Below are 25,587 nucleotides of genomic sequence, written 5' to 3'. Positions count from 1 at the left end.
CACCTTCTTCCTTCTACTGACTACGCCTCTCTTTATACAGCCCGGCATCCTTCTGGCAGCAGAAAGGACTACAGGGTGAAACTGAAAGAAGCCAAGAGAGAGATACGCCTGGCGAAAGCACAGGCGGAAGAACAAATGGCTAAAAATGTAAAAAAGGGAGACAAAAATGTTTTCAGATATATTGGTGAAAGGAGGAAGATGAAAAATGGAATTGGTAGGCTAAAAGATGCTGGGAACCAATATGTGGAGAGTGATGAGGAGAAAGCAAATGTGCTAAACAAATACTTCTGTTCTGTGTTCACAGAAGAAAATCCTGGAGAAGGCCCGAGATTGTCTGGCAAAGTTACAAGAGAAAATGGAGTAGATTCTCTTTAATATAGGTTTGTTTATTATACACATGCATATTCAGGAGGGTGGGGAGGGGGGTATTATGAATAATTTTATTTACATCATTGATTAGTAATAGGGTTGGGGGGGGAAAGGATGACTTTAAATTCTGCAAGTTAAAGGTGCTTCTTTCTGTTTTTGTTATGTGTTCATACTTGAAAATTAATAAAGATTAAAAAAAAAAAAAAAAAAAAATCACTCCCACAACGGCCGCGTTTTTTTTACGCGGATTTCCTGCCCGTGCTCGATTGACAAGGAGCAGGAGCCAATCAAGTCTCACAACGCAGCGCGCGCTCATTGGGGAGCGTGTTTTCACCGCCTGCTAGGCACGCGGACCTCCATCTATTGGTCGAAAAGCTCCACACGCCCTTAACTAGGGTAAAGTGCCTGTGGGTGAGATACATAGGCGGGGTCAACTCAGGAGGCCTCCCCGATTGGTCGCCATTGCCGAGGGCGGGTCCAAACGGAGGGGAGGAGTTCGTGACTATGAACGAAGGGATGTAATAAGAGAAGAGGTTATATGAGCGCCTTCTGTTAATAAATCTGCATAAAGAGGCGGGGCTACGATAGAGCTACTAAATATGGACAAAGGGGCGGTGTGGAAAAATTGTTTCAGAGCAATGGCAGCCGTAGGGTCAGGGCGACTGTTCCTGCGCGTTGGCGCGGTCTCGGGGGCGTTGGCTGTCGCTGCGGGAGCTTACGGGGCGCATGGTAAGTCCCTCGAATAGGGGTAGGGGGGAACGCTGCTGGTTCTCGCTGTGCACGACGGGATTTGCAGTTCGTCTAAACCCTTGGTTTCAAAGTCATGCGCGACTGTAGGACTACAAGTCCCAGCGTGCACGGGGGGTAAAAATCCCGCCCCGGGATGAGCCTGTTTCTGATGACGTAACGCTTCATATAACGTTGATTGGCAGGGCGGTATGTACTGCTGAAGCAAAGGTTAAGCGAGCAGACAGTTCTCTGTGGGCATGCCGGGAGTTGTAGTCCGTTCATCCCCAAGTACTCATCCAGTTCTAGAATTCAAGAGCAGAACCCCTGCTGGAAGTGAACCTATTTATCTTCTCGTCCCTAGTCCACACCTTCAACAATAATCCCTATATTTTAGGACTTCTAAAGAGAAGCTGAGCGGAGCCGGTACTATATTTGTACCGCTTCCCCCTTGCCTCCCCTCCCCCCTTAGAGACCCTGAAACTACAAACTAGAGAATGACACAGGGGACATATTTTTCCCCATCCCCGCGGGAACTCATTTTCCCGTCTCGTCCCCATGAGTTATTTTCCTGTCCTTGCCTCATTCCACCAATGCCTAAGCTCCGTCCTCATCTGCGCAAGCCTCAAACACTTTAAAATCCTAAGTAGCAACATTCTAGAGCTCAGATTGTGATGTCATAATGCCTCATTCCACCAATGCCTAAGCTCCGTCCTCATCTGCGCAAGCCTCAAAGACCTTAAAATCCTAAGTAGCAACATTCTAGAGCTCAGATTGTGATGTCATAATGCCTCATTCCACCAATGCCTAAGCTCCGTCCTCATCTGCGCAAGCCTCAAACACTTTAAAATCCTGAGTAGCAACATTCTAGAGCTCAGCTTGTGATGTCACAATGCCTCATTCCACCAATGCCTAAGCTCCGTCCTCATCTGCACAAGCCTCAAACCCTTTAGAATCCTAAGTAGCAACATTCTAGAGCTCAGCTTGTGATGTCATAATGCCTCTTTCCACCAATGCCTAAGCTCCGTCCTCATCTCCATAAGCCTCAAACCCTTTAAAATCATCAGTGTCTGAGGCTTGTGCAGTTAAAGCAGAGCTTACAGGAATGGGACAGGGACAGCAACAAAACTCATGGGGACGGGACGGGAAAATTGAGTTCCTGCGGGGACGTGGAAAAATTTGCCCCCAAGTGATTCTCTACTACATGCCCAGGTCCAACTTAGCCTGATCCTGAAGCTTCTGGTAGCACAGTTCATGAAGTCTATTATAGTGCATACCGTATACGAGATGCTTATTGCTTAGCAGTTCTGATCTGTTTAGATTTTACTTTGGTCTTAGAAACATCTGTGGGATGGGAGTTTAATGTGTGACTTTATTGCTGCATGTCCAGTCGAGCTTCAGGGCACCTTGCCTAGGTCCCTGTAAGCTCTTAGGGCCACCTACTGACATAATAGCCCCTGTACCACAATAGCCATTGACATTTCTCCTCTTTCCATATCTACACCTTCTTATCTCGGCATCTCTGACTTCTCCAGCATCTCTCCTCTTTCTCTGTTCAGCATCTGCTTTCTTAGTGTCCTTATCCACAGAACATAGAAACATGACGGCAGATAAAGGCCAAATGGCCCATCTAGTCTGCCCATCCACAGTAACCATTATCTCTTTCTCTCCCTATTGACTAAGGCTCTTAACATTTGCATCTCCCTATAGGCTAAGGTTCTTTACACCTGCATTGTGATGTCATCGAACTTTATGATTAAAGAAACATAGAAACATGACGGCAGATAAAGGCCAAATGGCCCATCTAATCTGCCCATCCGCAGTAACCATTATCTCTTTCTCTCTCCGAGAGATCCCACGTGCCTATCCCAGGCCCTTTTGAATTCAGACGGTCTCTGTCTCCACCACCTCTTCCGGGAGACTGTTCCACGCATCTACCACCCTTTCTGTAAAAACATATTTCCTTAGATTACTCTGGAGCCTATCACCTCTTAACTTCATCCTAGGCCCTCTCATTGCAGTTTCCTTTCAAATGAAAGAGACTCGATTCATGCGCATTTACGTTATGTAGGTATTTAAACGTCTATCATATCTCCCCTCTCCCGCCTTTCCTCCAAAGTCTACAGATTGAGATCTTTAAGTGTGTCCCCCATACACCTTATCTAGCATTTCCCTATGTCCCTGTTTCTATTCTTACTCCACGCTCAGCATCTCTGCCCTGTCCCTCCCCTCTCTCTTCCCTTCCTACCACACCCTGTGACCAGCATTTCTTCCTCTTTATCCCTTGTGTCCTCCCATGGTCTGGCATGATTTCCTCTCTCCATCTGTGAGTCCAAAAACTCTCCTCCTGTATTCTACCCCACAATTCCGTCTCTGTCTCTTCCCTCCAGTCTTGGGGGGGGGGGGAGGTAGACATGCTAGATTTGAGGTAGGGAGAAGGGGAGAGAGATGTCTGGCCTTAGGAGGGGTGACCCTATTGCCTCTGCCTAAGACTGGCCCTAAGCTCACAGTAGCACGGGTAAAACCATCAGGGGCTCATTTGTCAAGAGCTTTTTTGTTGAGGCTTTTTTAACCCCTGGTCTATTCTTGCTGCTTAATGGTTGGATTAATTCTAGGGTCTGCCAATGCTCTTATGTATATTAACATTAGAAATTGTGGCTTATTTTATCCTTAATTTGCTTCTGTTTTGCTTTTATCACACAGGACAGCGGCTCAGTGTCCAAGATGACTACCAGAAAGAGGTATACGAGCCTGAGCTACTTTTACTTAAACTAAACTAAACCTTAAGTTTGTGTACCGCATCATCTCCACAGAAGTAGAGCTCGGCATGGTTTACAAGAATTGATATAGAAAGGAACTACAATGAAAAGTAGAAGGACTTAGAAACAGAGCTGGCACAAGGGTTTTTGATGCCACAGGTGAAACTTCAGCCATGCACCCTTCCTCCCATCTCAAATATCTTTCAGACCCCTATGTAAGATTTTGGTACTTGAACTCAGCAATCGTGATTACCTCAACAGCATCAGTCCCAGAGCAATCCTGTATAATTGTAGATCATAATATGACCTTGGTTTAAAAAAAATACTAGATGATGGGTGACAGATAGGATCTCATTTGTTTTCCACCCCCTCCCCTGAGAAGGCTATACTGGCCCTGGACGCAGCTGGCACACCTGCAGTCACATGCAGTGCAACATAGCTGCAAACACATATACACACGTTTTCAAATGTCACATTAATCAGTAGCATCGACCCTAAAAATGAACAAATCACTGAAAAGGGAGAGCGTCTGTGAATCCAAATAAATGAGTTTTAATCAAAAAGCGAAATCAACTCCCTTCATGGCTTCGTGTTTGGATTCTGGTCCTGGGATCTAGCAGGAGCCCTCCTCCACGTCATGGGTGTGGCTGAAGGCTTGTCAGAGGTCTCATGTCAGAAGGTTAGTGGCGAGGGGAAGAAGGACTTTAGAGTGGGAGGCAGCGAAGTTAACTGTGGTTTCTGGACCAATTGTATAAATTCTGACTGCCTCTGCCTTCTTCCTAGCTGTACAGCACTGCAAATAAGTATCACTTCCTGCACAGCCTGGCCCTGCTTGCGGTACCCCAGTGTCGTAAACCGTTGCTGGTAGGTAGAGCCACTGATATCGGGTTGTGTGCATTCTCCTGTGATTGAGCCCTATGTCCTTTAAGAAGCTCAAATAGTTGTCTTTACTGCTGCCTGAAATAATATTTTGTTTTGGTTTGTATGTGGAGTATGGTATTTTAACGTTTGTTATTTGTAATTTACTGCGGTCTTGTATATTTTTTGTGTGTGTGTGTGTTCCAGCTGTAACCCGCATTGATCATTGGGAATTAACAGGCTATACAGTTTGAAAATAAAATATTTTGCACATGTTTGCATGGCCCCAGCCCTTGTGGAAAATAAGAGACAGGCTATCACAGCACGTACAATCTGTCTATTAAGAAGCTTTGATGTGTATTATGTTGACCCTGTAAGTATTGTAATGTGAAGCTAGTTGGAGTCTTGAGGTCCACAATCGGGCTGGGTTTTCAGGATATCTAGCCTGGATATGTACGAGAGATTTGCATACCCAAGAGGCAGTGCATAAAAGTCTCTCTCGTACATATTCGGTGTGGATATCCTGAAACTGAGGACTGGGATTGAATAGCCCTGGCAGGGAGAACGAGAGGGCACTCTCTAAAATTGAAAAGGGATAGATTCCGTACAAACATAAGGAAGTTCTTCTTCACCCAGAGAGTGGTAGAGAACTGGAACGCTCTTCCGGAGGCTGTTATAGGGGAAAACACCCTCCAGGGACTCAAGACGAAGTTAGACAAGTTCCTGCTGAACTGGAACGTACGTAGGTAGGGCTAGTCTCAGTTAGGGCGCTGGTCTTTGACCAGAGGGCCGCCGTGTGAGCGGATTGCTGGCCACGATGGACCACTGGTCTGACCCAGCAACGGCAGTTCTTATGTTCTCATGGCAAAGATTTTAAGTGTATGGTGTTGGGTTAGTCAGTGTAGGTCCTAATTGTATTTCTGCTGCTTTTCTCCCCACAGGCCGGCTCACTGCTGACATCTGGCATGTTGATGTTCTGTGGATCCTTGTATTATCAGGCGCTCGCCGGAGAGCCAGCGCATGTCAAAATAGCGCCAACCGGTGGCTGGTTGATGATCCTGGGCTGGGCGGCAATGGCACTCTGATACTTGAGGACAGAAGACCCCCCCCCCCCTCTCCCCGAGACAGGCCAGGCGTCTGAATGGTAGTGGAAGCCCATGACACCCGTGCTCAGTCTTCCATCCCTGAAACAGACTCGTCTTGCTGTCAGGATGTGTGATGGGTTCATGCCAGCAGGGGGTGAGAGGGGAGCATTTTTAATCAAAGGATGCAGATTTCAGATAACTGGAGATGGCACCCCTCAAATCCACAAATTCTGTGCCTTTACTCTGTTCTTCCACTTTGGCTATACCTGAAGCTTTACAAATGTTTGGGGGGGGTGGAAATAAAGTAAAAACTTATGTTATGTAAAGATCAAACCGCTCTAGAATGGAAGTCTTATGTTGAAAGATCAGATTCTTTTCACCCTCCCCCTCCCCACAAACATACATTCCGTTCTCTTTATGCCTTTATTATTCCATGATTCTGTATAATTATGATCTCCCTTAATAGCTTGGTGTCATTTTAGAGATCAATCTGCTCTAATGACAAGTAAGAATTACTTTTCTGTGCTAGCCTGGGCTCTGGGTTCTTTGCAAAATTGAGGTCTGCAAGCTCCTGACAAGGTTTAAGCTTAAATGATTACATTTCAGTTGCGCAGCCCGCGTTCGTGGACAATTGCGCGCACGCAAGACACAACGCTGAGTTTTATGATCATACCCTCCCTTTTCTTGCGCGTGAACCGGAAATATAAACATACCTGTAAATGAAGAAATGTGGAAGTACATTCGCTCTCGCCAGAGGCGAGAAAAATCCGCGCAAGACACATATTCGTTATAGATCAAGTACTAGCAAAACCAGATCTTTACCTATAACGGACACGGTCAGGCAGCGAAAGAGAGGCGGGCTGTTCGGAGGACATATATAATGAGGTAACGTAACCATAGTAACGAAAATGCATTCACGTGACTTATATTGAAAAACGCAAAGAGTCAAGGGAATCGTACTGAACACGCGTTGACGTGATCACGTGTAACATGACGTGTTAACGTGCTGTACGTGCCCGTGTCCTTCGATCGGCAAGCAGCCCCTAGTGGCGCGCTGAATTGTCATTGCGCTCAGTTATCTTGCGCTAAATTGTCTCGCGCTGAGTTGTCGCTGCGCTCAATTGCCTTGCGCGGAGATATAGTGGCGCGCAATTGTCTGTGAGCGCCATTGTCTTAGCGCTGAGTTGTCCGCGCGATTGTCTTGCGCGCTTTTGACCTGTCACCGTGCAGCCCAGCTTGTTTCTCCTGCCTCCGCGGCTCTAGATTTTCTTTAAGGCTTGCTTTGTTTTAGTAGCCCTGCCGTAGTGGGAGGGGCTGGTTGCCCTGAGATGGCTGTACTTTGCGCCTTTGCCTAAAGCCAGTGTCATTGGTTAGGAAAGGTGAATGTGGCCTAGGGTTACCAGACATTGTGGGAAACCCGGACTTTTTAGAGGACTGTCCGCTCTCCTGGACGGACTTTCCAAAAACCCGGCATTTGTCCGGGTTTTTGGAAAGCCCCCCAACGCGCTCCAGCCGCCTCTGGAGGGCCTCTGAGCGTGCACGGATGACATCGCCCGCATCCGCGCATGCGCCGGGCCCTCCAGAGGCGGCTGGAGCTCATCCAGAAGAAGAGAGGAGGCTTGGGGGGGGGGGCAGGATCATATGTCCAGGGTTTCCCGAAGAAAACTATGGTAACCCTAATGCTGCCACTTAACCTGGGCATCCGTATCCGTTACCTGTGTAGGGCTTTGAGATCCTGATTCTATAAAGTCTGCCCTAAAGTCGGGCGCCAACAGGCTTAATTGGCGCCGATATGGCCGCGCAACGCCTCGCATCGGTTTTAATTGGACTTGATTCTGTTAAAAGTAGGCGCCTAGCTCGACGGGCCTATACTAAAAGTGGGCGTGGTTAGGGGGACGGACCATGAACGTGTTTTCGAGTTAGGCACCTCTTTGTGCTGTGGGGTGCTAGTTAGGCTCCTATTTCGGCACCTACGTAACTTAAGTTGAAGGAAACCCTGGCGTAAATTGGGGGGGGGGGGTGCTTAAAATGTTAGGATGCCTAGCGCCACCTAAGCAAGCTTAGACAACGCAAAGCGCGATTCTATAATGGACGCCTAAGTTTTTCTTATAGAATGGGTGCCGATATCCGGGCCTCGCTTTAGGCTGACTTTATGGAATCGGGGCCTGATTGTCTACTTTTCACCCTTCTGTGCTGTATTCATGCTGAGTGCGTTGTATCGGTGCGGTGCCTTGCGTGGAGGGGGTTTCCGATAACTGTGTAGTGACGAATCCCAATTCACAAGGGCGAGAGCTGTCCGAAAATGCAAGATGGTGAGGGGTTCTGGGGGATTTCCTGTTCTTTGAACGTCGCATGGATCTAGGTTGGCAGATGATTTGTGGGTTTAGCCGGTTCGGCTCCCCTTCTGTTGTAGACCAGTGTCTCTCAAACTTTCTCGAGCCGGGGGCACACTAAAGGGAGTGGCCACGGCTTGAGGCACCCAGAAGTTCGCGGACGTTGACATCGCATGTGCAGAGGCCTTCTAGATGGGCCCTGAGACGCCAGTAGGGGGCGCCAGCAGGGAAGAGGGCCGGAAGGAAGGAGACGCACTGGCGCCAGCTGATTGCCTAAAGCAGTGTTTCTCAACAGCTTCAAGCTAAGTCTCCCCTAAGTCTAACAAATATCAACTGAGTACCCCAACCTCAGACCTCCCTAGGCCCATCCAAGCTCTGCCCCATCCCCTTTACTAATTGAAATGCAATTTTTTTTTCCATTCATTTTTCTTATAAATTCTCAAAACTGACACATTTCAATCACTGTATTGAAAATAAAATCATTTTACCTACCGGCGATCCTTTGCAGGCTGCTGTAATTAGCTTTAAGGGCGAGACCGGGAGGCCAGGGGAGAAGCTGGAGGACGCTAGAGAGAAGGGGGGGAACATGCAGGCCTTCGGCGAATCGGGCAGCGCTGGCGCTGTACCGCATAGGGAAGTCAGCTGGCGGGCGCCTCTCTTCCTTCTCGGTGTGCCCGCGGCACGCTTGGAATCTCAGGAGGCGCACAGTTTGAAATACACTGTTGTAGGGGGGTATTCTATCTTGCTGTGATGTATGGATTTGGAAATAAAATACAAAAGAAAACCATTTTTTTAAAAAATGCAAACTTCAGGCTTTTGCTAAAATCTGATAGTGAGTCAGCTGTACTTACCAGCTGCCTGAAACATAGTAAATGGCGGCAGATGGACCTGTGTCGCCTGTCCAACACTCACACTCATTCTCAAGCCAACAAGCCAGTAATTATTCATTTTACTTGCTAAGTTTCAGCATAAAATCTCCCCCTTCCCCCGAGGTCGGCTGTACTTGGACGATTTGAATGCGGTATAGAACACTTCTAATTGCTCGTGATCCTTTTGGCTGCATAAGGGACGGAGCCCGTAGAAGTCTGTACAACATCAGCTACACCGCCCCTTGGCTGGAGTTGCCCTAACGGCTAAATCCAGCCCCTCCCCCCCCCCCGACCCGTCTCGCCATATACGGGACTCGGACCTAGGCAATCCATCTAACATCATTTTCCGGCCCCGCTGCTGGGCTTCTATTCCGTCATCCTCAGTGAAGAGCTGCATTCAATCGTGTAATTTGGTGAGTCTTATCCCGGTCCTCAGGGTGCACCCAGCTAATTAGGCTTCTGGGATTTCCACACTGAATATGCATAAAAGCTCTGCGTAGCAAGTACTGATGTAATTCTATAGAAGAAATCTGTTTTTTATTTGATTTTACAGTTAGCGGCGTGTCTGAATAAATATCATGCTTCCAGTGTCATTTGTTGCTATGGTTTTTGCAAAGAGAGGGGTGGGGGACAGGTTTAACCAAAGACATCTAGCTCTGGATTTTCACCATTGTATACAGCAGGGGTCCTAACCAGCACCCCCATGGCCTCATGGAGTATATTTGCGTGCAAATCTGTCTCTTGTTCATTTCTCGTGGATATCCTGAAAACCTGACCAGTAGTTTGGGGCCTAAGGCCTGGGCTGAGCACGCCTGGTGAACAGAGTAGGGCCGTTCTCATTTTTTTCCCACAGGGAACGCGACGTAGGGTTACCAGATGTGCGGGAAAACCTGGATGTCCTCTTTTTAGAGGACTGTCCAGAGTCTGAAACTCAGCACTTGGTCCAGGTTTTGAAATGCAGATCCTGTCGGATGGGGCATGGGCGGATGCCCTCCCGACGGAGGCAAGCAGCCTGAGGGGGGGGGGGGGCGGGCAAGGCTGGGCCATGAACTGGGCAGGCCTATGGGTCCAGAATTTAAATATGTAAAATCTTATAACCCTACCCCTGCTAAATATGCAGGAGCGATGTACATACAATGGATGTGGTAGGCTTGCAAATGTTTCTCCTTATTTAGTAAGGGTTTCCTGAAAACTCTACCTGTTGATGGCTTTTGTTGACGAGGAGCGAAGACCGGGCTCTTCGGGCAGGGACAAAGGGCAAGGCTCGAGCAGTCTCTCGAGATGAGATGGGGCAAGGACTACTTTTTTATCTGAATTGGCTCTCTGACCTCCTGCGTCGGGGGTGAGGTTGAAGGAATGTTATTAATGTTGGTAGTGGCGAAATCGGGTTGCTGGCATGACATGTACGACCTAGAAAAAGGCCTCATCGCTTTGATAAGATTTGGAGATGCTTTTACCAAAAGGGACCATTGGTCCTGTGTATCTCAGGGGGGGATTCTGGGAGTGGGCGATTATTCTGTCTCCTGATTGGGAGGGGTAGGGGGGAGTTGGGGATAGGCATGGTTGGCAGGTTAGAAAATGTTTTATTGTATATAGAAGAGCCCGTGTGCACCCATCTGGTTGTTTTCCATTGAGCAATTTGTCTATGGTTTGTGTAAATGTTTACGTGCCTGATGAAATTATTAATTAACAAAAAGAATGTTGTTGGACACCCTCCCCCCCCCCTATACTCTGCAAAAGAGCTCTGTCCCCTGCAGCTGCCAAAATTATCTTTGCTTAGTTGATCAAATACTAGAAGTCTGCAAGGCCCATGCATGTTATATTTGTGGACCTGACATTAGTTCTCCCATGAACAACACCGAACTAGGGTCCATCAAGCTAGAAGGCATTCGGTGGCTGCTCTATCACTTCCCACTCTCCCCTTCAGCTGAGAGAAGCTTAGCTTGCAAGGAAACTATGAGTCATGGAATCCAGGTGTGGTTGAGCCCTCCATTGTGAGGTAGCCGTGCTCAGCTGTGTCAACTAACCCTGTAGGGCATGCATCACAATGTGTCCTTGGGCAAGCAGAGAACCTGCGCCGATGGAGGGACGCCCTGTAACTCCTCTATGTCTCTCTCTGGGGAAGAGAGAGTTCACTTCTGCCTCCCCGCCGATGATAGCTGCCAGACCTTTGTTGACACAGTAGCACTGCTTCTGGCACTCATGATTGCTCTCACGATTGCCGTCAACCTAATCACACTGGTGAGTAGGCGGCCATGTCAAGGTGACGTAGAGGCATCACAAAGGCGATGCTCTATTATAGAACCCGTAGTTCCCCCTTTATATTAAGGGCAAAATAGCAGCTCCCCTCGTTATCCCCTATAGATGTTGTCATCTGCAAGGCTAGCTGGCTGAATTGCTAACGGACCTGCTAGTCTCGCAGACCTGGGTTTCCCACTCCTGCAGGCAATTGTCTGAAGGTGTCAGGCTGAAAGCGAGGCATCTTATTTCGTCTTTTATAAGCAGCAGGGTCCCATTAGTTGCACCTCTTAAAGGTACAGAGGCTTGTGGGCCTGGTGTTGGAACGATAATCACTGTTGACGCACCACTGTGTCTGTAAAGGGGCATGAGTGACAAGAGGCCGCAGCTTGGGAAAGAGCTGCTGAAATGGGGGACTAGGTGCCTCTTTCGACTTGGTACACCGCAATAGCTCTCTGTCTTACTAGATTCTGGATCAGTGGCGGAGTCTTTCCTCCAGAAATTTATCCGAACCCGGTTGTTTTTTTTTTCAGATATCTAACTATATTCTTAGTCTCCATCACATCTTCTCACAGCAAATTTCACATATTGATTGTGTATTGGCTAAAAAGAGCATTTTGCTTAGTTTGTTTTAAATCTGTCACTTTAAGTAGTACAAAATGCGGCGGCCATATTGAAAACGGGAAGGTCGAAATATGCTTATATTACCCCTTAGCTTCGACAGTTAGACTGGCTGCCAGTGGCATTTAGAGTATAAGAGAAGGTTATTATGCCGCTGTACCGGGCCATGGTGCGCCCTCACCTGGAGTACTGCGTCCAGTATTGGTCGCCGTACATGAAGAAGGACACGGTAGTACTTGAAAGAGTCCAGAGAAGAACGACTAAGATGGTTAAGGGGTTGGAGGAGCTGCCGTACAGTGAAAGATTAGAGAAATTGGGCCTCTTCTCCTTCGAACAGAGGAGACTGAGAGGGGACATGATCGAAACATTCAAGGTACTGAAGGGGATAGACTTAGTAGATAAGGACAGGTTGTTCACCCTCTCCAAGGTAGGGAGAACGAGAAGGCACTCTCTAAAGTTGAAAGGGGATAGATTCCATACAAATGTAAGGAAGTTCTTCTTCACCCAGAGTGGTGGAGAGCTGGAACGTTCTTACCGAGTCTATTGTAAGGGAAAACACCCTCCAGGGTTTCAAGATTAAGCTGGCAAGTTTCTGCTAAACTGGGACGTACGCAGGTGAGGCTGGACTCATTTAGAGCACTGGTCTTTGACCTGGGGGCTGCCGCGTGAGCGGACTGCCGGGCAGGATGGGCCACTGGTCTGACCCAGCAGTGGCCATTCTTATGCTCTTATGATTTGCCATCAATTTCTGTATGGTACAATCCAAGAATTTTTCAAGAGCAAGATGACTAATTATCAGCGTAAAAGATCATTCCGCTCTGAAAATTCTGCTCTTCTAAAGGCGAATGCCAGTCCAAAATACAGTAGTACCTTGGATTACGAGTATAATCCGTTCCAGGAGCATGCTCATAATCCAAAATGCTCGTTTATCAAAGCGAGTTTCCCCCTAGGAAATAATGGAAACTCGCTTTGATGCGTTCCCCCCCCCCCCAAGAACCGGCATTGTTCACCTCGAAGGCCCCCCCCTGCGATCCGGCACCCCCCCCCCGACACGATTGGGCACCCTCCGCCACGATCCGACCCCCCCCCCGACACGATTGGGCACCCCCCGCCACGATCCGACTCCCCCCCAACACGATTGGGCACCCCCCCCGACACGATCCGACATCCCCCCCGACACAATTGGGCACCCCCCGCCGCTTCTTACCCTCATCTGGGCACTCTTGAAGATCGGCCTGCGAGTTCACGTTCAGAACGTGAACTCGCAGGCCTTGAGCATGCTCAGATGCTCAAGGCCTAGCAGACGAGGAGGCCGATCTTCAAGAGTGCCCAGATGAGGGTAAGAAGCGGCGGGGAGGTGCCCAATTGTGTCGGGGGGGGGGGGCGGATCGTGGCGGGGGGGGTGCCGGTTCGAGGCAGGGGGGGTGCCGGATCGCAGGGGGGGGATGCCGGATTGCGGGGGGGGGGGTGTGCTCGTAAATCGAGCCATGCTCGGTTTCCGAGGCACCGATTTTGCAAATGTTTTGCTCGTCTTGCAAAACACTCACAAACCGAGGTACCACTGTATGTAGAAACCAGTGCAATGATTTTTGCGGTGCAGGGGTCAAATTCTGGAACTTGCTTGTAGGGCAAATACGGAAACGTGCTGATGGAGGTACTTTTAGGAAAACAACTTAAAACAAAAGCAGCTATTTGCAAATGCCGTTTGATAGGGTCTGATTTCTTTTGATTGTAGATTTTCTGAGGATCTCATCCTTGATGTTTATTTGTCTTTTTTAACTTGTTTTAAATGTATGTATGTAATATTTTGCAAACTGTCTCGGTTTAAGACGGTGTAGAAGTTTTTTTAAAAACGAAGAAACAATCAAAAGAATGCTCCACTTTTTAAAGTTGCAAAAAGCTCACTCTCAACGGAAGAAAAAGCCTCATGTTGTTTTTTTTAGGTAAGATACTACAAAAAAGGCAGAATAAGTCAAAGGTTCAAGAGAGGGGTCGCTCAGAGGAATTGTAAAACCCTACCACTCTAAACAACAAAATATTTTGTAAATGTAAGGAGCCCTCAGTGTGAACGAGCAGCCACGGGAGACCAGCTCCAACGCTTCACAAAACAGGCAGAGGTCATGAACCCCCACCCGCACACCATCACTGGGCCCCCGATGTGTGCAATAATTAAATCAAGTGAAAACACTCACAACTCACATCAAACTATAATCACACATGAATTGGGGTGAAAACCAAATGAAAACCTCGGAGCGGCCCCTAACAGAACCAATCCAGCCAGCTCCCCAGCGAAACAGAGACAATAATGAAAACCCAAACTTAACTGAATATGATAAACATCTGAAGCACAAAAATCAAACGCCATGGAACGCGCTCCCGGAGGCTGTGATAGGCCAGAGCACGCTACAGGGATTCAAGGAGGGTCTAGATAGGTTCCTAAAAGAAAAGGGGATTGAGGGTTACAGATAGAAGTATAGGTAGGTTATAGGAATAGTCAGGGACCACTTCACAGGTTATGGACCTGATGGGCCGCCGCGGGAGCGTACCGCTGGGCACGATGGACCTCTGGTCTGACCCAGTGGAGGCAACTTCTTATGTTCTTAACGCAACAGAACACCAGGTTCAACCAGCCTGGTTTCGGAGACAAGCCCTTCTTCAGGAACCCATACTGGAAGCTGTGAAGATCCGAGTCAGCTGGAAAGGGGGCGGAGCCCCTCTCTTGAACCTTTGACTATTCTGCCTTTTTTGTAGTATCTTGTTTAGGTTGCGCCAGTTTTTTGTGGAGTGTTTTTTGCTTTGGTTTTTTTTAGGTAAGGCATAAAGCTCGAACCGCCTCCACCAATATCATTGGCTCAAAAAACTTCCGGAGAGGGTGTGCAAAACTACCACTCCTTACTTAGCGGGACTGAAAGAGCTATCGCTCATAGTTGTGGGGGATACAAGTGATAATTAAATTTTAGCCAACGTTTCACGGTCATAAAGGCCTTTTCTTCAGGGCTAATCTGTTGTCACTCTTCACCCAACACATATTATTGAGCTGCTTGCTCTCTCCTACTGGGACAGACCGAAGGTCCATCAAGCCCAGCATCCTGTTTACGGTTCATAGACCAAAATCGCGCGAGACATCGGTGCGCAGACAACGGAGCGCAAGGTTGACGGCGCGCCGAAGAAAAGCACTATTTTAAAGGGTTCCGATGGGGGGCGTTGGTGGGGAACCCCCCTATTTTACTTAACAGACATCGCGCTGACGTTGTGGGGGGTTTGGGGGGTTGTAACCCCCCTCATTATACTTGAAACCGAACTCTTTGCCTGTTTTTTAGGGAAAAAGTTCAGTTTTAAGTATACTGTGGGGGGGTTACAACCCCCCAAACCCCCCACAACGCCAGCGCAATGTCTGTTAAGTAAAGTGGGGGGGGTTCCCCCCCCCACACACACCCCGTCGGAGCCCTTTAAAATAGTGCTTTTCTTCGGCGCGCCGAAGGCAGTTGTCGGCACGCCGTTGTCTCGCGCGATTTAGTCCCGTCACCCCTGTTTCCAACAGTGGCCAATCTAGGTCACAAGTGCCTGCCAGAAACCCAAAGAGTAGCACCATTCCAGAGCTGAGATTGTGATGTCATAAGGCTTCATTCCACCACTTCCTAAGAGGCAAACTCATCAGTGATGTCACAATGGCTTCATCGTGCTATACTTGGCTCATATAAGAACATAAAAATTATCATACTGGGACAGACCGAAGGTCCATCAAGCCCAGAATCTTGTTTCCAACAGTGGCCAACCCAGGTCCCAATTACCTGACAGAAATCAAGTAGCAACAATCCAGATGTGAGATTGTGATGTCATAAAGCCTCATTCCCAGATGTGAGATTGTGATGTCATAAAGCCTCATTCCCAGATGTGAGATTGTGATGTCATAAAGCCTCATTCCCACATGTGAGATTGTGATGTCATAAAGCCTCATTCCCACATGTGAGATTGTGATGTCATAAAGCCTCATTCCCACATGTGAGATTGTGATGTCATAAAGCCTCATTCCCACATGTGAGATTGTGATGTCATAAAGCCTCATTCCCAGATGTGAGATTGTGATGTCATAAAGCCTCATTCCCAGATGTGAGATTGTGATGTCATAAAGCCTCATTCCACTAATGCCTAAGAGCCAACCTCATCAGTGATTATCCTATACTTGGCTCACATAAGAACATAAAACCATAAGCATTGCCATACTGGGACAGACCAAAGGTCCATCAAGCCCAGTGTCCTGTTTCCAACTGGCCAACCTAGGATCCAAGTCCCTAGCTAGGTCCCCAGTAGTAAAACAGATTTTATGCTGCTCATCCTAGGAATAAACAGTGGATTTCCCCAAGCCATCTCAACAATGGCCTAAAGACTTCTCTTTTAGGAAATTAGCCAAGCCTTTTTTAAACCCCGCTAAGCTAACTGATTTTTCACCACGGTTCTCCAGCGACAAATTCCACAGTTACCATAGAGCAATACAAAGGCATTATAACGTTCTCTGTCCCTAGTGGGCTCACAATCTAAGGTTTTATACCTGGTGCCATGGAGCGTTAAGTGACTTGCCCAGGGCCACGAGGAGCTGTAGTGGGAATTGAACCCAGATCCCCAGGGTCTCAGTCCACTGTGCTAACCTTCACTCCCGAGGATATTACACGTTTTAAAAGTTCCTTGAAAAGCTTTCTGTTTAAAGGTGCTTTTGACCTGTAACTCCCCCAAAGCGCTATTGCAACTCCTCCACTCCCCATCTCTTCCATATATGTTATCGTTCTCTTTTCTAGAACAAATTGTAGTTCTGCCTCCCTTTGCTTATGCACCAGTTAGTGCATGGACCTGTTTTGTTTTAATGTTTTTATTGAGATTAGTGGGGGGGTTTTAAGCTTTATGATACTTTATGTTCTAATGTTTTTATTGGCGCATTTCGCTTAGAAACACTTGTTAAGCGATTTGATCAAATACTAATAAACCTTGAGCCTCATTCTCTGCTCTCTCTCGCCATCTCTCCACAGATCCTGCAGCGACTGTACTTCTATCTGAAGAAGTACTTCTGGCTCGCTTCCCCATCAGGTGGGTGACGATAACAAAATATCCCCAGTTCTCTCACTGACTCTAAGGCAGTGGTCTCAAAGTCGCGGCCCGGGGGGTCACGTGCGGCCCGCCAGGTACTATTTTGAGGCCCTCGGTATGTTTATCATAATCACAAAAGTAAAATAAAATAGTTTCTTGATCATATGTCTCTTTAGCTATAAATGACAATATTATTATTAAGACTTAGCCAAAAGGAAAAGATTTATGAACTATAAAGAGTTTTCATTAACTATTTTTTTTCTGAGGCCCTCCAAGTACCTACAAATCCAAAATGTGGCCCTGCAAAAGGTGTCCGGGTGGCTTTTCAAAACTTGGTACTTCCAGCTGCTGCCCCTCAATATCGCTCCTTGCTTCTCTCTCCTTATACACCTCCCAGAGAACTCCGTTCTTCAGATAAGTCACTCATAACGTTACCCTTCTCCTCCACTGCCAATTCCAGACTTCGTTCCTTTCATCTAGCTGCCCCAATGCCTGGTATAAATTATCTGAGTTTGTCCATCAGGCCCCTTCCCTTCCCTTGTTTAAAAGCAGACTGGTAACCCACCTTTTTGATATAGCTTTCAATCCTTAACCCTACTCCTCTGCCCTCCAACCCAGCTAGCTGATTAACAGTTCCCCTTAAGTGTATCCATAACATCCTGTTTTTCTGTCTTGGCTGTTTCGATTGTAAGCTCTTTGGAGCAGGGACTGTCTTCTTTGTGACTCTGTACAGCATTGCGTATGTCTGGTAGCGCTATAGAATTAATTCATAGGAGTAGTGTGAAGACTTTCAGTCTTTGGGAAGCAGAGTTGAGCTTCTGATATCATAATGCCTCATTCCACCAATAAGAGCCAACCTCATCAGTGATGTCACAATGGCTCGATTGTACTGTACTCCCCTCTGGGGGCGGAGTGGGGTGGGGCCAGGCATCCTCTTTTTTTTTTTTTTTTTCAAAAAGGAAACCTGGCAACCCTAGTTGAGAGCTATCCGCTCTTCTGATAAGCAAGCTTGGACTCGGACTTAGGGTTGCCGGATTTCCACCCCCAACCCGCTCCATTCCACCTCCAGCTCCGTCCTGTTCTGCCCCCTCCTCGCCCCCATAGGAACCTCCCCAAGATCGGGGACTGCGTCTGGAGACTGTCTGCGCAGGTGAGGACGTCCATGTATGCGCAGATGCCCTCCAATGATGAGGTAGATATACACTTCCCCCTCCCCATTCGCGGTTTCTGCACTCGCGATTTCACATAATCGCAATTTTTTTCTGGGGAGGGGGAAAATTTAAAAAACCCATATTTTTTACCTCCCTGCCGCCTTCCCGGCCTTACCTGGTGGTCTAGCGGGCTTTCGGGGCAGGAGCGATCTTCCTACACTCCTGCCCCGTGCAGATCGCCATGAGGAAATGGCTGTAGGGAGTTCCCGTCGTCGTCTCGAGAGACTACGGGAATTCACAGATTGCACTTCGTTTTGTATTTTAACGATTGAATGTTTTAGTTTCGATGTTCGTTTGTTCGAACACTTTTGTGATATTGTCCAATTTTATCCCAAAAGCCTTTACCTCTTCTGCCGTCTTCCGCTCCTGCACTACTGTCTGGTTTGATGTCACAGGGTTACCATATGGCTCCAGAAAAAGGACGTATTGAGACATCCATGGAAGTAAGACCCAGATGTCTCAATCCATCCTCCGTACTTCCATTGCTTTCAGTGGATATAAAGCCTGAATGTCTCAATCCGTCCTCCTTTTTCTGGAGCCGTATGGTGACCCTAGTTTGATGGAAAGACCCTAAGTCTCTTTTTCTGTCCCACACAGAAACAGCTTGAACATTTTCTCTGATTTACGCGGACCAGGTTTTAAAACTGGCTCTGTAAAAGGCATTCAACACATATCACTGCCACATGGAAGGTAAACCCATCTCTGTATAACCTTCTGTTGACATCTTCCGCAGTGCTATGGGACTTCTAACTTGTTTAATACAGATCATAAACAGGGTTGTATTTATTTATAAGCTAGATAAATTACAGCTGAGGGCCTCACGCTTCACTAGCTTGGAAAACTATTAAACCTAAAATTGACTTCATACTTAATCGAGGGGGTCTCTTAAATATTACAGCTTAGGGACCATAATGTGTAAATCCAGCCCTGCTGAGGAAAGTTCCTCTAGAGCAGCGGTCTCAAACTTGCGGCCCAGGGTGGCCACGCGTGGCCCGCCAGGTCCTATTTTGAGGCCCTCGGTATGTTTTATCATAATCACAAAAGTAAAATAAAACAGTTTCTTGATCATATGTCTCTTTAGCTATAAATTGCAATATTATTATTAAGACTTAGCCGAAAAGAAAGATTTATAAACTATAAAGAGTTGGGTTTTTTTTTACCTCATGCAAAATTGTCATTTCTGTAATAATACATTAACTATTTTTTCTGAGGCCTTCCAAGTACCTACAAATCCCAAAATGTGACCCTGCAAAGGGTTTGAGTTGGAGACCACTGGCATAGGGTGTAAGCAAAGATGGCACACATGGATAGATAAGATAGAGTAACGGGCATTAGAAAATAAGGGGAATATTTTAAAGAAAGTTGTACATGAGGTCAGACAGGTGTTTGACTATTATCTTATCTAGGATATCAATGGATCAACATGTCCTGCTATGGTACTGTATTTGCAGCTGGTGTCACTCCTTGTATGTGTGTGTCTAGCAAGTTAGTTCACTTCTTCCATTAAAAGCCTGGGTGAAGGGTCAAGCTTTCCTTAAGGAGAGATATTCTCGTGTCAAGTGAAGTCTCTCAGAGAGAACATTCCAGAGTGCGGGGTCTACTCCAGAGAAGGCTCACTGGCAGGTATTACTTGGCGTGATGTCTTTTGGAGAGGGTGTGGTTAGGGAAACGCCTTGAGAGGACCTCAGTGACCTTGCGATGTGTAGAGGGAGATCCTATTCTTCAAGTACTCTGGGCCATTTCCTTGAAGGGCTTTGACCATCGGACAAAAGTTTTAAATTGTGTCCTGTGTATCGTACTGGTAGCCAGTGAAGATTTTGCAGCAGTGGTGTGATAAGGTCACATCTCCTGCAACCTCCTATTAGTCTTGTTGCAACATTATGAATTAATTGAAGCTGGTGTTCTGCCCTATTTTGGTTTCCTGTCCTGGCTAAATGCAGATAGTTAAACCTTAGCATACCAACCGACACACAGGCAGTCCTTATAATTTTCTGAAATATATTTTATTGAGTAACTAAGGTAGCTGCAGCTGGAGAAAAAGATGTAGATTTGAATAATGAAAAAAGGGCAGAGATGAGGGAAAAGTTAGGCAGAAAGGTGTTCCAAGTTTTAGAGTCAAAATGCTGTATTTTTCTTGCATGTGGTTGAATAGCTTAAGGTGAAAATACTGGTGCTTTTTGCTAGGGATAGAGCCACATGCTCAAGATGGAGCCAGAAATGTGACTGGAGTGGAGACGAAAGAATTTCAGGGAGTACCCAGAAGGCTACGGGGAGGTAAGAGGACAATCTGATGGGGAAAGAGAGGTCATACCTTTGCAGACCTCAGAGCAAAGGTTATAAAAGTGGCCAGGAGGTACTGCAGAGAGACAAAGACCCAAACTTAGATGAGAGGAAAATGTCTTAGGGGGAAAGACCACTGGAAACAGCTTGTACAGTGAGCAGGGGGGCAGCTGCAGTATCTATGAAACCATATTGCACAAATGCCTTGCTCGCACACTGGCTGCATCATAAAGTCTCATGGAGACAGGGAATACATTAAACACATCTTAAACTAGTGCAAGGCTGCTGAGGCAGAACAGCCGATGCAGGCCCTCTGTAGCCAGACCAGTGTACACTGATTTACAGTAAGCCAGTCTTGATATTATAATGGCATGCATAACTGTGACAAAACTTGCCTTCTCAATAGAAGGAGAGGGTGTCGGGTCAAAAGCGCGCCGGGACAAAGGCGTGCCCAGACAATTGAGCGCAGCACGGAGGCGCGCACCGCTCAAAATTACTGTTTTTAGGGCTCCGACTGGGGGGCGTGGGGGGGAACCCTCCCACTTTACTTAATAAACATCGCGCCGCGTTGTGGGGGCGTTGTGGGGGGTTTGGGGAAAATTACTGTTTTTAGGGCTCCGACGGGGGTGTGTGTGGGGGAACCCCCCCCCCACTTTACTTAATAGACATCGCACCGCGTTGTGGGGGCGTTGTGGGGGGTTTGGGGGGTTGTAACCCCCCCCACATTATACTGAAAACTTCACTTTTTCCCTGTTTTGTAAAATGTGGAGGGTTACAACCCCCCAAACCCCCCATAACGCCGGTGCGATGTCTATTAAGTAAAGTGGGGGGTTCCCCAACAAAAACCCCCGTCGGAGCCCCTAAAAACAGTAATTTTGAGCAGCGCGCGCCTCAATTGTCCGGGCGCGCCTTTGTCTTTCGCGCCGTTGTCTATGAACCGAAGGAGAGAGGTAGTGTAGTTGTCACAAATGACAGAAGCAGCTCTTGAAGGTTGCTTGGATATGGGGTATGAGAGCTACCCAGAATCTTATGATTGGGAAGGCAAATTTAAGGATTACGTTTTTCTACTCCATATAATCTGTTTGTTATAATTATGTGATGCAGCAGAGCTAGTGAGAGTCTACTGATAAAGAAATTGGTCTGTGTGAGGTAGGGCTCAGTTCCTGCCCTCGTTAGAATTTGTTACAAAATAAGTTTGTACTGAAATACTTGAGAACAAGATGCAATGGGAAATAGGAATTTGTTTAATACGCAGAACTTACCCCCCCCCCTCATACAAACGCGTAGCGTGGGTTTTAGCGGCGGTCACTGCTCCGACGCTCTTAGGAATTCTACGAGCGTCGGAACAGTGACCGCCGTTGCCGGCGCTAAAACCCGCGCTCTGCGTTCGTAAAAGAAGGGGTTATTTTCTTACGGCCTGAGGCAGGGAGCGAGTAGCATTTCCTCAGGGAAGGATCAGTGAGGACAGTAACTGAATGTTTAAAAAAAAAAAAAAAATAGTACACAGTACCTGAACTGCTGGACAGAACAGTGCTGTCTGGTGGCCGTAGACAAGATTGCGTCTTCAGGATAGTAGGCTTCAACTTGTAGCTGTTGCATTTTTCAACAATATTTTACAATTGAAATGGCATTTTTTTTTTTTTTTTTTGTCATTGTGAGGAGTGGTGGCAAAGGGGTGTTGTGTTTGCTTTTACAGTCTCCTTTTTTTTTCCCCCAGTATCTATTAGTTGCTTTTGAAAATTCAGCCTATCTGCTTATCATGATTATTAATAACATTTTCTCTTTCCTTGTACCCTTTGATTTGAAGAAGACAATGTAGAGGAGAAGAAGCCAGAACAGAAATCCAAGCCCAGGATGCAGCCAGAAAAGTCTTCAGTGGATGTTGGTCAGAGTACCAAACACCGGGAGCAAGAGAACAAGAGCTGCTGGGCTAGGCCCGGTTACATTGATCGCCTGGAAGAACATGTAATGAACCTGAGAGACACGGATGAGGAGAAGGCCTGCCGGTATCGGTACCATCGGATCCAGGAGGATCGCCATTACCACAGGGAACGTGACAGGCCTAGCGGGATTTACTCACACCGGGGATCCTCAGCAGCACTGGGACGCGAGCGAGCCAAGCCGCAGGCGGTGGATGTGAAAGTGAGGCCTGGTGTGATCTACAGGGAGGTCCTGCCACACTCCAGGCCCCGAGTGATCAGGCTGGACTCCACACCCCCTATGCATCAACCTGATTCCAGACCCGCCACAGCAAGAAGCCAGTCACCCAGTGCTGCTGACCAGGCTGCCACAGCTTCTAGCCCAAGGCCTCATTCTTACATCAAGCCCAGTGGGATCATCAACGAGTCCACCGTACTTGTCAACCAAAACCAATTGCAGTTCTCAGAGACCCTTGAAATGGATGGCGATCCCTCCCCTATCTTCCGACCACAAACCCCAAGTCCTATGGACCAAGGGTCTCAGCCCCAATCCCACTCAAACAATATGGGATTGGGTGCCCCTACCCAATTTGACCTCTTCCAGTCTCCAATCCCTGCCCCTCCAGAGAGTCCCGATATTCAAGAAGATGCAATGAGTCCCAACCCTTTATTGCACACTAGCTCCAACCGTAGGCTTCATACCACCAGTTCATACCATCAAAATAGCCAGAGCTCTGAGAAGCCACCCCAGATCATACAAGACTATCCATCATCCCCATACCCAGAGGAGCACCCCGAGTCCTCCAGAGATCATCAAAGGCCAGGTTTATCCGCCCAGGACTCCCAATCCCCAAGCCCCAAATGCTACTCCCACAGCTCCTGGACGCTAACCTCCGAGAATCAGATCAGTGTCGAGCATCCTCTCTCACCTCTGGCCGCCAGTCATGATCCGCACTCAGGTCGGGTAGTCTATGACGCCCGGGCCCTACACGGCCATGCAGCCAGAGAAAGAGAGGAGGATCAGGGTAGGAGCCGGTTTGCCCACCTGAAAACAGCTCAACCTGAGGAGAAAGCCACAGGATGGAAAAGGGTATACACACAGAGGAGCTCAAACCCCTACGGCGGCACCAGGCAGACTTTCAACCTTCCACCTCTTGTTAACATTAATCGCTACCGCTTTCAAATGCCCCAGTCGATGGTGTGCAAGATCCCCAGGGCGTAGACCCAGAAAGCTGACTATTTCAACCCACAAAGTTCTACATTTAACCATTCTGTTCAATAAAAGAAATCTAAGAGGCATGGGCATATGAGCACTTAATACAGCAAAAGCACTCTGGCTTCAGATCGCCAGAGCCTGACTGGAAAAAGGTCAACCAAATAGGCTGAGCCCTTCCTGGTTCCACCCCATTGCATGTAGGGATTAGCAGTTTTGATCCTGTTGCGGAACTCTGTGAGAACTACAATTCTATGGTTTTAGATAAAGGAAGATGGATTGAGACACCCGGGTTTTACTTCCATTGACAGCAGCGGAAGTAAGGAGGACAGTTTGAGACATTTGGGTTTTGCTTGCATTGAAAACAATGGAAGTAAAACCTGGATGTCTCAATCCGTCCTCCTTTTTCTGGAGCCATAGGGTAACCCTATGCCATGGGGCATAACCAGAAAATGGATGGACCTTTAGTTCTTATTGTCTGCAATAGGGTAAAATGGAAACAAGAATAGAATAGAATAGATAAAGTGGGGGTAGACAGTAAAACAGGGATCTCAAAGTCCCTCCTTGAGGGTCGCAATCCAGTCGGGTTTTCAGGATTTCCCCAATGAATATGCATTGAAAGCACTGCATGCACATAGATCTCTTGCATATTCATTGGGGAAATCCTGAAAACCCGACTGGATTGTGATCCTCAAGGAGGGACTTTGAGACCCCTGATTTAAGAGAATCTGCATGGTTGGATGCGCTATAATGGTCTCTTTAGGGCAGGGGTGTCAAAGTCCCTCTTAGAGGGCCGCAATCCAGTCGGGTTTTCAGGATTTCTCCAATGAATATGCATTGAAAGCAGTGCATGCACATAGATCTCATGCATATTCATTGGGGAAATCCTGAAAACCCAACTGGATTGTGATCCTCAAGGAAGGACTTTGAGACCCCTACAGTAGAACAAGATCTGGCTCAGCTTGTCCCCTCATTAGATCTATCTGACCACTTTAGTTGATCAGCTAGCTCAGGGGTAGGGAACTCCGGTCCTCGAGAGCTGCATTCCAGTCGGATTTTCAGGATTTCCCCAATGAATATGCATTGAAAGCAGCGCATGCAGATAGATCTCATGCATATTCATTGGGGAAATCCTGAAAACCCGACTGGAATACGGCTCTCGAGGACCGGAGTTCCCTACCCCTGAGCTAGCTGTTTTTAATTCCAGAACCAGAGCAATTCCATTCCTGGTTTTACCTGCCTCATTACATACACAGACTTCTAGTGATTGATATTTGAAGGAGAGCAGATGTAAAAAAAAAAACCCATCCAGGAGTAGATTAGCCAACCATGACAATAACCTACTGATGCCAGTTGGTAAGACAAGGGAGTACAATGATTTGCCAACCAGCATCATGTGACCACTGCCGGTGTACATCATAAGGCCAGAAGGGGCCAATGGTTATGTGACTTGCAAAGAAGTCGTTACCCAGTTCTAGGCTGGAGATTTGGGGACAGTTTTGGATTTCTGAGCACCCAATCCTGATGCTTTGTGCATGGCTGCCAAGTTACCGAGTTCCAGGAGGAAGATTTTTTTTTGGCCAGTCCTGGGTTTGAATGTACCTCCCAGTGTGGGATTTGTAACAGCTGATTCTACCCATTGAAATCAGTGCTGCAGGTCCCATGATGCATCAGGATAGGCCTGTCTAGAGTTACTTCTGGATTTCCCCGGACAAGCTCTCCTTTTCGAGGACATGTCTGGGGGTCCGGACGGCTTTTCAAAACCCGGGTTTTGAAAAGCAGGGGGGGGGGGTCTAGGAGTCTGGATTTTACTAAAGTAAAATCTGTTAACCCTAGGCCTGTCAGAAAACTAGGATTGGCTTAAAATAGCTTGCTTGAATCTGGGTAACATGGCAGCTCCGTTAATGGGACTTGCAGGACTAATTTCAAGGGCAGGATCAGCTGTTACAAATCTCACACTGGGAGGTACATTCAAAATCAGTCATGGCCTAAAGGCTCCAGCCAGAAACTGGGTAACTGCGATTTCT

General features: G+C 47.4%; 1 protein-coding gene across 8 annotated transcripts; it reads left to right on the top strand.

The window, feature by feature from the left end:
* Positions 1–809: 809 nt before the first annotated feature.
* TMEM256 (transmembrane protein 256) lies at positions 810–24,107 on the top strand. Of its 8 annotated transcripts, XM_033925138.1 has the most exons (6): positions 810–1,098; positions 3,799–3,836; positions 4,638–4,718; positions 16,880–16,937; positions 20,333–20,422; positions 22,236–24,107. In XM_033925138.1, exons 1-6 carry the CDS (start codon positions 969–971, stop codon positions 23,567–23,569), a joined length of 1,731 nt encoding a protein of 576 aa, XP_033781029.1. In that variant the 5' UTR covers positions 810–968; the 3' UTR covers positions 23,570–24,107. The 8 variants fall into 8 exon arrangements, with proteins under 8 accessions (XP_033781029.1, XP_033781030.1, XP_033781033.1 ...); XM_033925139.1 differs by lacking the exon at positions 4,638–4,718; XM_033925142.1 differs by lacking the exon at positions 20,333–20,422 and having other exon boundaries at positions 22,239–24,107.
* Positions 24,108–25,587: the final 1,480 nt, after the last annotated feature.

This window comes from Geotrypetes seraphini, chromosome 16, assembly GCF_902459505.1.
Source record: "Geotrypetes seraphini chromosome 16, aGeoSer1.1, whole genome shotgun sequence".
NCBI lineage: Eukaryota > Metazoa > Chordata > Amphibia > Gymnophiona > Dermophiidae > Geotrypetes > Geotrypetes seraphini.
This window is presented reverse-complemented; position numbering and strand designations above follow the sequence as displayed.